We start from the raw sequence: 13,642 nt of genomic DNA, 5'->3' as shown, positions 1-13,642 counted from the left end.
AGACATTATGTGACAGAAAGCTTTCTAACTGAGCAGCAAATTGCCTGTGTATATGTTTCTACTTTCCCTACAGTTGCTATAGTTGTGGATTTATAATGTGGGAAGACATGTGGAAAGGGAAGGCAATCACAGCCATGTCAACTGTCTACTAAAGTATATACTATATAAAGTAAGTTTTTTTGGGACTCTGTTGGAGACGGACACTGACTTGGCTGCCCTTTGAATGGCTGGCTACCCCAGCTCACTTTAGGAGAACCCTAGACACAGGTAGGCCCCTCATTAGAAACAGTGCCACCCATTTCTGATGTCTTTCCCTTCCCCTCATCCCACTGTAGTTACACCAACTGCTGAAATTCTACTAATTTTCAACATGGTTACTTTAAAAAGTCTTTCCTCTCAGCAACTAACCCACTGATAACAGTTACACAAAACATTCTAGTACACTTAAAACAAAAAGCATCTCTAGGTTCTGGTCCTTCAAGTGGTTCGGAATTTCCATGCTTTCCAACACATACTGAAATACCCTATTTGTAACACAGGCTTTTCCTCTTAGGAGAAATATGCATAAGACAAGGATAGACAGAAAGCCTTTTGAATTAATTGAAGGTGCGAGTCTTCTGATTTCTTCCTTTGTTTAGCACCATTCAGGTTATTATACCCTTATGCCATGCAAGATTTGAAATGGCTGAGAGGTGACTCTCTGGCAAAGTGAGAAATAGATTAAGCAGGTTTATTCTCCAGCTCATATATTTTAGGGAAGTATACTATGGCACTCTAAGAATTATCCAAGCAGGCCCTGGCCAGGTAGCTCATTGATTATTGTCCTGAGATGCCAAGGTTGTATGTTCAATCCCCAGTCAGGGCACATATAAGAATCAACCAATGAATACATAAATAAGTGAACAACACATCCATGCTTCTCTCTCTCTCTCTCTCAAATCAATAAAAATTAATTTGAAAAAGAATTATCCAAGCAGGTATCCCCTTTAGAGAGTCTTCATGCACCTTCACAGGTATGTGTACTCCAAAATGAAGATTTCAGCAATATATAATAATACCAAACAGCGATTAGATAAATTTTCCTGATTCATGCCACATCTTTTCTCCCTGTTTCTCTTCTGATCCAAAGAGGGGAGAAAAAGAAAATATTATCCCAAAACGTTCATTAAAACTTAACCCACCCTCATTTCAAAGTTGAATAAAGTGCTCATGATTATTCAACTAATAAAAAGGGACTGACAGCCCTAGCCAGTTTTGCTCAGTGGATAGAGCATCGGCCTGCAGACTGAAGGGTCCCAGGTTCAATTCCTGTCAAGGGCACATGCCCGGGTTGCGGGCTTGGTCCCCAGTGGGGCGTGCAGGAGGCAGCCGATCATGATTCTCTCTCATCATTGATGCCTCTCTCTTTCTTTCTCTTTCCATCTCCCTTCCTCTCTGAAATCAATAAAAATATATTTTTTTAAAAAGGGACTGCCAGAGATATTAAAATTCCAGAAAAAGCTCAGGAAATGATAAAAAAAAGTTTAGAATAGCAAGCAAATAGTTGGATCTGGACACCATCTGAATATGCTTTGCTTTCTACAAGTAGGCATGTGAATTTCAAATGGGAATAATGGTGATCATAATTCAAGAGGGCACACTAAAAATTTAACAAGAACCCCTTCCTCCATCCACCCACAGCACCCAGCCATCAGTACTGAGAATTATTACTGTGAGAAGTCAAGTATTACATTTTTAGAGGTAAGTTAGTTTTAAGCTATTTATTATCTTTTAATATCTACATTCATTTATACTTAAGGAATAAAATAAGGTTGATGCATAATAAAAATATACTTTCCAGAGGAATCTGAAATCTTACCGAAATGGAGAATCTTTTCTCCTCTTTTCTCTGAAAACACTCATGCTTGGTTTCTTGGTTTGGGAGGTTCCAAAATCACTGTCCTCAAAGTCTTCCCAACTATCTCCAGACTTGAACACAGTCTGACCCCAACGCCTCCTCATGCTCTTGTGCCCCAGCATGCTGCTTGGCTTCTGTGGTGGAAAATCTGTCATCAGCATCTTTGATCATTTGCTGAATGCTTTTATGTACAAGCTATTATATATGATACTAAGTGTCCCCATTCTTAAGGAGCTTTCCTATAGTTAAGGAAATAATATACATATATATACATACATACATTTAAAAGTATTACCAAAAACAGAGGTAGCACATGCTAAAAATACAGCAGGAATTGAGAGAAGGGAGAGATCTTTGTAAACTTGATTTGGAGGGAGACTTGAAGACTTAGGATCAAAACTGACTCTTCATGATGTATAATTTGGAAAACTGCCATGTGTTGGCTGTCTCTCTTTAAGAAGTGACAACTTCTCAAAGCCTTAGTTTCTTCCTCCTTAAATGGGAACATATAGTATTTATCTAACTTGGTGTTTATTAATTTAATAGTAAAATACATTGAAAGTCCTTAGGATAGGGCCTCACACATAAGACTTTCTAAAGGTTAGGTATTATTGCTGTTGTTGTTATTGTTATTAGTTTGGAAGAGGACATGTATAAAGTATGGCTTTTTAATAGGAAAGGGCCAGAGTTTGTTCCAGGAAAAAAGGGTAGACTAAGTTTACAGAAGCAGGTGGTTTGTGCTGAAGTAGTGGAGGACAGGGTTACAAAGACAGATGGATACTACATTATGAAGGGCCTTCAATGTCTGCCTAAGAAATTGCAGCTACCCTGTGGGTAATAGAGAACAATAGAAGAAAAAAAAGAACACCCACACAAAACAATGTGATAAAGGCAGCATGATAGAAAGGTCAGGTTCAAATAGGAGGCCTTTAAAGTTACAGTGGCATGGAGTGACAGGGGCAACAGATTCATAGTGTTTGGAATGCTCAGGAAAGAATACATTTGCTATCAATAAGGGAAAAAAAAGTCTGGATTTTATGTCTATCTCAAAAGAGGTCAAAGGACCATGTGGCAGACACTGCTAGTTGCCCACCCAGTAGCCATCCTACCTTCTTCCTTATTAATATTTTGTTCAATGCAGCAATATGCCCAGTTAAAATATCCAAAATTCCAGCCTCCCTTGCAGCTATATGAAGACATGTGACATAATCTAGCTAGTGAGCTGTAAGTACAAGTCTATTGGGAGGGACTTCCAGGAAAGACATTTTTAGACCTTGCTAGCATGTGCCAGTGTTTTTCACTCTTCCCCTTCTCAAAGGCAGATGCAACCCTACAGGAGCAACAATCATCTTATGTCCATAGGAATAAACGCTGCCTGCTAAGGCATAGAACAGGAAGACAAAAGCAGTCTGGCCACTTTTACCAGCAGCACCAGTCCTGGCTTGCCCACCACCTGACTTCTTATGAGAGAAAAACAACCACTTATTGTTTAAGCCACAGTGGTCAGGTTTCTGTCAGTCACTACATGTAATCCTAGTGGACACAGAGAAAGAAAGGCCAGGACACTTTAAAAGTTTGAGCCCGACCATTTCAGAATGGTGATTCTTTTAATAGAAATAATGCTGTGGTAAAAAAGAAGGAATTCTTACCATTTGCAACAGCATGGATGGAACTGGAGAGCATTACGCTATGCAAAATAAGCCAGTCAGAGAAAGATAAATATCACATGATCTCACTCATTTATGGAAAATAATGAACAACATAAACTGATGAACAAAAACAGATCCAGAGACAGAGAAGCATCTTTCAGACCATCAAACCTCAGAGGCAAGGTAGGGGAGGGTGGGGGGAAGGGGGTGAGATCAACCAAAGGACTGGTATGCATGCATATAAGCCTAATCAATGGACACAGAAAACAGGGGGGTGAGGGCATGAGTGGGGGGCGGGGGTTGGAGGGCAATGGTGAGATAAGGACACATATGTAATACCTTAATCAATAAAAAAAAAAAAGAATTAGGAAGAAGACCTGGCTTAAGCAGACAATGAGTTTTTTCTATTAAAATTTACATGGGGTTGTCTGAGGACACGTAAACTAAAAAATCCAAAAGGCAATTGAAAAGTAGGGAATTTGAAAGCAAGGTCAGCAAATACAGCTATGTTGGGAGCAAGAAGATGCTTAAAGAATGGATATGCTATTACTTGAAGTTGATGGAGTCACAGTGATGGAGGATGACAAAAAGTGTTATTTGCCAGATTCTATCATACCATTGTTTTCTTTGCCAGGGAGCATGAGCTCCAGACTAAGGAGAATAAAAAGATTTAAAGCCTCAGATGAGTAGAGTTAATCAAAGGCTATACTTAGCTGAGTTTAAGACTTTTATTTCAGCTGAATTGTATTTTAGGGAGCTGATGTTGTATGCTGCTAAACAATGTCAGTTATATGAAGTAGTCTTATATGTCTGCAAAAACTGGAAAGGGGCAACATAAATCATTTTTATAAAGTAGAGGATGGATTTTTACAAACTGCATATTAATAAGGTTGGTATAGGATGAGGGAAAAGGTTCTAAAATTAGTTATAAAAGAAAAGTTTTTGAGCACGGAGTAAAAAAAAGTGGTAGATCATATAGGCCACCATGTGGTCTACATGGACTTCAGCACAGCAGGTGACAGGGTCTTTCATGCTATCAACAAAATGAAGGAATGAAAAGACAACAAATGTGCATCAGTACTGTTATGAACTGAATGTTTACATCCCCCCAAATTTATGTTGAAATTTATATGTCCCCCAACTTTATATGTTGAAATCTGTATGTCCCCCCAAAAGTTATGCTCCATTGTGATGTATTTGGAAATGGGGACTTTAGGAGGTAATTGGGGATTATATATGAGGCCATGAAGGTGAGGCCCTTGTGATAGGATTAGTGCCTTTATAAGAAGAGACATTAGCCCTAGTTTGGTTCAGTGGATAGAGCGTCGGCCGGTGGACTGAAGGGTCCCTGGTTCAATTCCTGTCTAGGGCACATACCTGGGTTGCAGGCCCAATCCCCAGTAGGGGGCGTGCAGGAGACAGTTGTTCAATGTTTCTCTCTCATCACTGATGTTTCTATCTCTCTCCCCCTCTCCCTTCCTCTCTGAAATCAATAAAAAATATATTTTAAAAATATTTTTTTGGAAAAGAGAGACATTAGAGAGCTTGCTTTCTCTCTCTCTGCCACATAAGGGCAAGGCAAGAAGTATTGTCTATGAACCAGGAAGAGGGTTCTCACCAGAAATCAAATTGGTTTCCTCAATAATTGACTTCCCAGATTCCAGAAGTGTGAGAAAATAAATTTCTGTTGTTTAAGCCACCCAGTATTTTGTTATGGCAGCCCTAGCAGAATGAGTACTTAATTCAATAATCTGACTAAGAGTACTGCTTAATGGATCAGTGTCATCTAGAAGAAGGTTCGAGTGGTCTGCCCAAAGGCTCATTGTTCGTCATAAAGGTAAAGGAGAAAAAACAAATGAACAACTAAATGAATCCATAGCTGGTGACAAGCTGGATAGAATGGTTAAACCGAGAAGACAAAATAAGGGTTTAAGAACACTTATTAGAAATTTGAGAGGTAAAAATAAGGTATTGTAATTTTTTTAATCCAGGAGATCAAGTACACAAAGAAAGGTACAGAATATGTGATTTAGCACTTGTAAAAAATAATCTTAGGAATTTTAGTTGACAGAATGCTCAATCCCAACTCTGGAACTTATTAGCTATCTAAAAATTTAGGATGAGGTTATTGGTTACTTTAACTTAGTGAATGCATGCCAGGGGGTGCCTAGCAGAGTGCATGACAGTAGTTATTCAATAAATATCAATGTCCTTTCCTTGTCTCTCCCTATGAGTTAACATTTGATGTTCATTCCAAGAAAAATAAACAAAAACAGAAATGTAATCCTTAGTGGCACAAGTGAACATACGGCTCTGGAATGTTGGAGGTTTTTCCCTCCTTACCTGTTTTTCCCTCCTTACCTGCTGTCTGCCTCTAGTTCTGGCAGCCTCATTTTACATGGGAAGTAGGTGGTGAGGGGACTCAAAGGCTCCTTCATACACAGGAACCAAAGGTTACTCAGCCACTGGTGAACAATGTCATATGTGGAGTATGTGAGGGAACGGGGGATGCTTCTCCTAGAGCCGTGGTCGGCAAACTGCGGCTCGCGAGCCACAGGCGGCTCTTTGGCCTCTTGAGTGTGGCTCTTCCACAAAATACCAAGGCCTGGGCAAGTCTATTTTGAAGAAGTGGCGTTAGAAGAAGTTTAAGTTTAAAAAATTTGGCTCTCAAAAGAAATTTCAATCGTTGTACTGCTGATATTTGTCTCTGTTGACTACTGAGTTTGCCGACCACTGTCCTAGAGAAAAGGGTAGATGATGAAGGGCTATTTTCAAACATCTGAAAGGCTGCCTTCTAGAAAAGTGCTTAACCTTTGTTAAAAGCTACAGAAAACCAGATTTTAGCTCAGTATAAAGAACTTTCTTAGAAAGTATGGCTTCCTCAAGACCCTGGAAGTTGCTCAAAGATAGTGTGGACATACATTCACTCACCAGCTATTTGTTGAGAATTTACCATGTGCCAGTTCCCATTTTGGTTTTTGGGTCTGTATTGATAAATAAAACAAACATCCCTGACTTTATGGAGTTTAAATTCTTAGAGGAAGAGCAAGAAAATAAACAATACACATAAGAAACAAGTAATCAATAGTACGTTAGAATGTTGTTGCTATTGGGGGCAGGGCTTACTTATATCAGGCCCACAGGACTGGATAAGGAATTAGACACTGTTCTTTAAGATCTCTTTCAGTTCTAAAATCCGCAAATACAATGCATTTGGGAGTATAGCATACATCTTGAGGAGACAGTTAAAATATATGGCACCTGACAAGCTCCCTGAAATGAACAAAAGAAGTGGGAAGAGGAAGTTTTATATTATGCCTGACACTTTAAAAAACCCATTCTGTTCATGTTCATCAACATTTAAAAACAGAATAAAATTACTATTAAAATCCTTATCAGCTCTCTTTTGTCCCAGAGTTCTTGTGCATTTAAGTAACTTAAGAAAAGTCTGTAGCATACAAACTTTATTATGTTCATTCTGAGGTTTTCTTTTTAGAATTTTATCTCTGGCCAAGCTCTTGCCAGAGAAAGTAGAGGCTTTAACACAGAATAATCTTTTGTGTCTTCCCTGACATTTTCAGGAATGCCTAGAAATGAAATCCCAATTGAACTAGCCAAACTATTGCATCTCAAGCACTATGGGCTACTTACGGTTGGCATGTTCCTGACAATACTTGGAAACAGTGTTTGAGGCTGTTTCTGTTGGCTTTGCTGCTTTGGCGCTTGCTGGACACTCATGTTCTGTGGCGGCTGGATGGACTGCAGTGGCTGGTGGCTTTTTGACTGGGGCTGTCCAGCAGTCTGATCATTTATGTCTGGCAGAGGCGTAGGTTCTAGATCAATTAAAGATGGCTTCGATTCTAGTGGTTGTACCTGCTTATGTAAAGGCTGTTTCGATTCCAGATGATGTGAGGAAGGGCCTAATACCTGACCAACTTGAAAATACGGGTGTTTCAACGCCTATAAAAAGCATGGAAATAACAAATGGAAAATGGTTTCACCTAAATTTATTGCATATAAACTGCTGTTTGACATTGGACTAGGCATATATCACTAGCCTAGATAAGTTTCAAAAATTTAGAGAGCATCCAATTTCTACCATGTGGTGACTTTAAAAAGATAACCAGGAAAAAATGATGTGAGAAATAAATTTCTCATGAGAAATAAAGCACAAGTTAGTAGAAAGAATGTAAAACTCACTTGTAATTTTAACATCAAGGCAAAGCAACTCTTCTATTTAAGATTTTATATGAAGACAAAATCTAGCTTATAAGCACTGGTAAATTTAATGTGATCAATTCAAACTAAAATGCTAGATACTGATAATGGTTTAGAGTCCATCCTAAGGCACTAAGAAATGAGTTAGAAAACCTATGTAGATTATTTAAAACTAGAGGCCTGGTGCATAAAATTCATGCACTCGGCGGTGGGGGAGGGGTTCCCTCAGCCTGGCCTGTGCCCTCTTGCAGTGGGGGAGCCCTCAGGGGATGTCCAACTGACAGCTTAGGCCCGCTCCCTGAGCTGCTGCAGAGGCGGGAGAGGCTCCCGCCACCACCCCTGAGCTCGTCAGCCATGAGCCAGGCTCAGGGCTTCTGGCTGAGCAGCGCTCCCCCTGTAGGAGTGCACTGACCACCAGGGGGCAGCTCCTGCATTGAGTGTCTGCCCCCTGGTGGTAAGTGCGATCATAGTGACCTGTTGTTCTGCAGTTCGGTCGATTTGCATGTTAGCCTTTTATTCTATAGGATGATTAACTATAACATATATAAAATTCAGGGCTACTCTTAGCCTAAGTATAACAACATATTTACTAGCAATAAAAAATTCTAAGAAAGAAGATTATAAATGCATACATGTTAAAGCTTATGTATCTATATATTGGCAAAGAGATGATATTTATGGGAAGAAAATATAAAACTACTAATGAAAATGATCACGGTTTGGGTTTTCACTAGATCATGTCATCCAACTGCTGCTATTGTATGGGGTTGGAGGTGTGGAGCCTGGTGACCATTTGGGTGACAATCTAGAGCAGTACTTCTCGCCTGTGGGTGATTTTGCCCCCCAGGAGACATCTGGCAATGTCTGGAGACATTTTTTGTCATGACATGGGGGGGGGTAGGAAATGCTAATCACATCTGGGCATGCTGCCAGGAATGCGCTTAACATCCTACGTGAACACAACAGTCCCCACAGCAAAGTTATCTGGTCAGAACTGTCAGTGCCAAGGTTGATGAAACTTGGTCTAGACAAGCGGTTATCAACCGGTGGTCCGTGGACCACTGGTGGTCCATGAGGTCCGAAAGGTTGGTGACCACTGGTCTAGACAATGTCTAAAGCCTTCTGTGCAGCTCAGCTGTGGATGCTGATCCTCCTATCAGTGTCATATGCCTGGATGAAGGAGGGAAGTGCCCAGTTCTGCTGAGTTTCTATCTGGGGGACAGTGGGGAGCCTCCATAAGATAGCCAAGCTGTTTTCCCGCACTTCCTACCCTATGTGAGCAAAACCCCAACGCAGAGTTAACTTCTCAGGTGTGTAAGGGAAGGAGGCAGCTCTCTACATGGGCCCTGTATCCTATAACTTAATCCTTCCCTATCTAGGTCTCCTTACTTACACTAAAAAGCATGGCTATGAAATAGTGAACAAGAAAATGGTTGAGTAGGGAGGAATATTTTGGCAGGGGTGAAAAGAGTTATTAAGATGTCCCTTGCCCTAACCAGTTTGGCTCAGTGGATAGAGCATCGGCCTGCGGACTGAAGGGTCCCAGGTTCGATTCTGGTCAAGGGCACGGACTTTGGTTGCGGGCACATCCCCAATAGGGGGTATGCAGGAGGCAGCTGATTGATGTTTCTCTCTCATCGATGTTTATAACTAATCTCTCCCTTCCTCTCTGTAAAAAATCAATTATATATATATATATATATATATATATATATATATATATATAATCAATTATATATATATATATATATATATATATATATATATATATATGTTGTCCCTTACCACAACTGATGTATGTGTTAATTATACTGACATTGCTAAGTGGAACTCAACAAATATAGATAATTTAAATATATCAGTACCTGACACACAGTCTCACCCAGTCCCATTGAGTGGGGCTGCTGGGGCTGCAGGCCGGGACCTGGGGGCCTGCTGGCTGCCAGACAGGGCCTGCTGGACGGGGCCAGAGGGATGGGGGGAGGGACAGCGGAATGTTTGCTGGCCGGGGGGAGGGACTGAGGGAGGTTGCCTGGCTGTGAGAGGTTGGCTGTGGGAGCACACTGACCACCAGGGGGCAGCTCTTGCATTAAGCGTCTGCCCCCTGGTGGTCAGTGTATGTCATAGCGAGCGGTTGAGTGGCCTTAGCATATTATTAGCATATTACACTTCGATTGGTTGAACGGACGACCAGATGACCGGACACTTAGCATATTAGGCTTTTATTATATAGGATGGATTTTCAGCTTTAATGTACACCCCCTTGCCTAAATTAGTTCCTCATATCGAGGTTTTACTGTATGTCAATACTCCTAAATTAATAATGCATATTTTGGAGCTAGAACCTTTATGAATCTGTTTTGTAAGTTCAAAGCTTCATCTCTAACAACTTTTCATCTTTAAGATACCAGCTACCTTTCTTCAAGAGAATCTTTTTAAAAAGTAATTTTTTTCCTGTTTATTAACTGAATATTTGACCATTGCTTTGTATAAGGAATGTACAGAAAGTTGTCAAGAAGAAATTAAAACCATCTTTAATGCCAACATCAAGAGAAAACTACTGCTCACATTTGAATGTTTTTCTGAGCAGTATTTTTTTAGTTATATATCATATACATTTAAAAAATAAAACCCTATTATACATACAATGTAGCTTACTTTTACACTTAGCACTTGAGAATTCTCTGAAATGGTTACTTTCTTTTAAAAATTTCATTTTTAATGGTGGCATCATAGTTCATAAGGATGTATATACTTTGAATGTTCCCCTAGAAACATTTAGATTTATACTTCCAATGGATAGTTTTAAATTAGCTTTGAATATCTATGGGCATATTCTTTATCAAACTTTCTGGTTGTTTTTTAAGGTTCTTTATATACATTGTAAAATTGCTTCCCATTAGTACTTAAAGAAATAGCCTTTAAACTATCTTTATTTTTTGTTAATTTGATAGGTAAAAAATTGTACTTAATTTTCATTTGCATTTTATGATAGTGAACAAGGGTTGCACATTAAAAAATATTTTTGGAATTTAAATTTCTTTTTCTGTGATTTTTTTTTTTCATGTCTCATGCCCACTTTTTTTTTTTTTTGTAAACATACTTCTATTGATTTCAGAGAGGAAGGGAGAGAGAGAGAGAGAGAGAGAGAGAGAGAGAGAGAGAGAGAGAGAGAGAGACAAACATCAATGATGAGAATCATCAATCGGCTGCCTTCTGCACGTCCCCTACTGGGGATAGAGCCCACAACCTGGGCATGTGCCTTGACCAGGAATCGAACTGGTGAACTCTTGGTTCCTGGGTCAGTTGATGCTCAACTGCTGAGCCCCACTCAGCTGGGTCCCACTTTTCTAAGTAAATTTTAAAGACTTTTTTCTTTTATTACTTTTATACCTATATTTTTCTTATCTTGAAATCAAATATTCATCCATACTTCCTTTAATTCTTAATAGTTTAGTTACCCCCTCCATTATGTAAACCTGTGATTTACTTGTAAAGTATGGTAAAAAATAAAACCTAAATTTACTTTTCCCCTAAGAGTTAACTGTTTGTTGTCTCAGTAACATTCACTGAACAGTCCCCCCTCTCCCCTCCCCCCTCCAATTTGTGATGCCATGTTTACCTTACACTGACTTACAGTCTTTGCAACTCTGAGCTATTGTCAATTCTCATGCTAGTACCCTCACTGTTGTCATTATCATCACTTTAGACTATTTTATATTTGATAGGGCAAGCTGTCCACTCCTACACCAGCTTCCAATTATTTATTTTTGTTCAAACCTGTTTTGACTATCCTTTCCCATTTGTTCTTTCAGATGACCTTTAGAAAACATTTTCTCAAGTTAAAACTTGTTTAAAAGCCAAATAATGTTTTGGTAATTTTAATGCTGAATTTATATTTAAATGATAATAAGAACAAAATAATCTTAATATGACATTTTAATTTAAGCCTTTTAAAATTAAAGCCCATGTTTTTAATTTAAAACCATGGTGTTTTAAAGACCCTGAAACTTCACATATAATACAATACAGGCCATCCTCGGGTTATGTCGGACTCGAGGTACATCGTTTCGGAAAAAAAATGTTCCGTCATTTCGACGTATGTACATATGTGCTTTATGTTTTTTTATTATTTATTTACCACAAGTAAAGGTCAGGAATTATCTTTCTTTTAATTTTTTTTTACTGTTTCACTTCATTACTGCTGTGTATGTGCTCCATGTGAGTGACGCAGGTGCTTATGTAGGTGGGTTCCCACTTACAGCGAAAATTGCGTTACATCGCACCATAGGAATGGATCTCCAATGTAACCTGAGAATCTACGGTACAAGGTGTAGTCACAAAGGAGCCAAGCATGAGTGCCACGTGCTGCTCTCTTGTGGGAGAGTGAACAAGAATCCACCTCAAAGGTAAGCATTGGAAAGTCAATTACATCCCATGACTGGAGAGATGCCTTTTTACTACCATGACTAGTTTCTTCCAAACTAGCCTGTCACATACATGAATTTTTTATCTTTAGAGATTTATTTTTTTCAGCCTTAACTTCATAGTATTGTTCATTTGAACCACAAAACACATAAACTCACTAGCTATTTTTGCAATTTTCCCAAGGATCTTAGATGCCTAGAAATTAAATCATTATATATTCTGGGTGCCTTAAGGCATTAGGGCTTAATTCTCTTGGTAAACCCTGGTTGAGAATAGACTTATCTTTGCAAAAGAAAATATCCCTGATATTGTAAATCCTCAACATTTAACAAAAATATACCAGGGAGATTCATTTTACCTGGCTTGCTGTTGGTCGTTTTTTTGGATCCCAATTCAACATTTCAGTCATAAGCTGAATAGCTTCATTACTGGCATTGGGAATAAGAGTTTTTAAGTTTATAGGAACACACTGGGGAAAACGGAAATTCATCGAGGATGCAAGCTGATACCCTTCTGGCCAGTCACTCTGTTTAAGAAATATGTAAGTTGTGGGGAGAGCAAAAAGAAATTAGCAATCAATTTAAAAACATAGTAATAATACACAAATCTCATGTGAAAATTTCAATGTTGATTCATATAAATAAATGTGAGAATGAAATATCAGGCCATATATACAATTCAGTGCTACAAACAGTATATTAAAAACATTGAACTGAGAGTTAGGGAAAAATGAGAAGGCACTTTTATAAATTTCAAAATATTAAACTCTTATCTAGTATTTGGATGATGATGATGATGATGATGACACCCCAGTGACTTTAAACAAATAAGGACACCTGCTTTACAAAGTGTCTGATTATGACAAAGATCCTCATTATATGTTACACGTTGCATCCAATGTTAAAAATTGCACATAGCTGGGAAATAGCAATTACCTTAAAAAGCTTTAATAGCTACTGTTAACCATAAGGCACACACTAATTGAATTAGGCTATAATTATGTATATTTAAACTTATTAAGTATATCCCAGAAAGTAAGATCTAGCTTAAGGAAATAATTAATTGAATAGTATTCAGTTCAGCCCAGCCAGTCTGGCTCAGCAGTTGAGCATCGACCCAGGAACCAAGGGATCACTGGTTCGATGCTCAGTCAGGGCACATGCCCAGGTTGCAGGCTACATCCCCAGTAGGGGGCGTGCAGGAGGCAGCCAGTGGATGATGTTTCTCTCTCATCAATGTTTCTCTCTATCTCAATCCCTTCCTCTCTCAAAAAAAAAAATCAATAAAAATACATTTAAAAAAAGAAAAGAAAAGTATTGAGTTCAAGAGATCAAATGTCCATGGCAGAGGTATATAAAAGGAAACAAGAAAAGGTTAAGAGAAAATAAGATCCAGGACACCTGGGGTAATGGACATTCACAGAGCAAGTAGGAAAGTTTCTAAGCAAGAA

At 38.9% G+C, this 13,642-nt stretch overlaps 1 protein-coding gene across 1 annotated transcript in view; it reads right to left on the bottom strand.

Annotated features, from left to right (window-relative positions):
- Positions 1-13,642, bottom strand: part of MAK (male germ cell associated kinase) — a 54,485-nt gene that overhangs the window by 14,731 nt on the left and 26,112 nt on the right. Inside the window, exons 8-10 of the mRNA XM_080655207.1 lie at positions 12,551-12,718; positions 7,198-7,506; positions 1,859-2,031 (exon numbers count right to left, since the gene is read on the bottom strand). Coding sequence (XP_080511333.1) covers positions 1,859-2,031; positions 7,198-7,506; positions 12,551-12,718 — 650 coding nt within the window. The remainder of the gene's footprint in view (positions 1-1,858; positions 2,032-7,197; positions 7,507-12,550; positions 12,719-13,642) is intronic.

Source organism: Plecotus auritus (assembly GCF_963455305.1).
Source record: "Plecotus auritus genome assembly, chromosome: 2".
Lineage (NCBI taxonomy): Eukaryota > Metazoa > Chordata > Mammalia > Chiroptera > Vespertilionidae > Plecotus > Plecotus auritus.
This window is presented reverse-complemented; position numbering and strand designations above follow the sequence as displayed.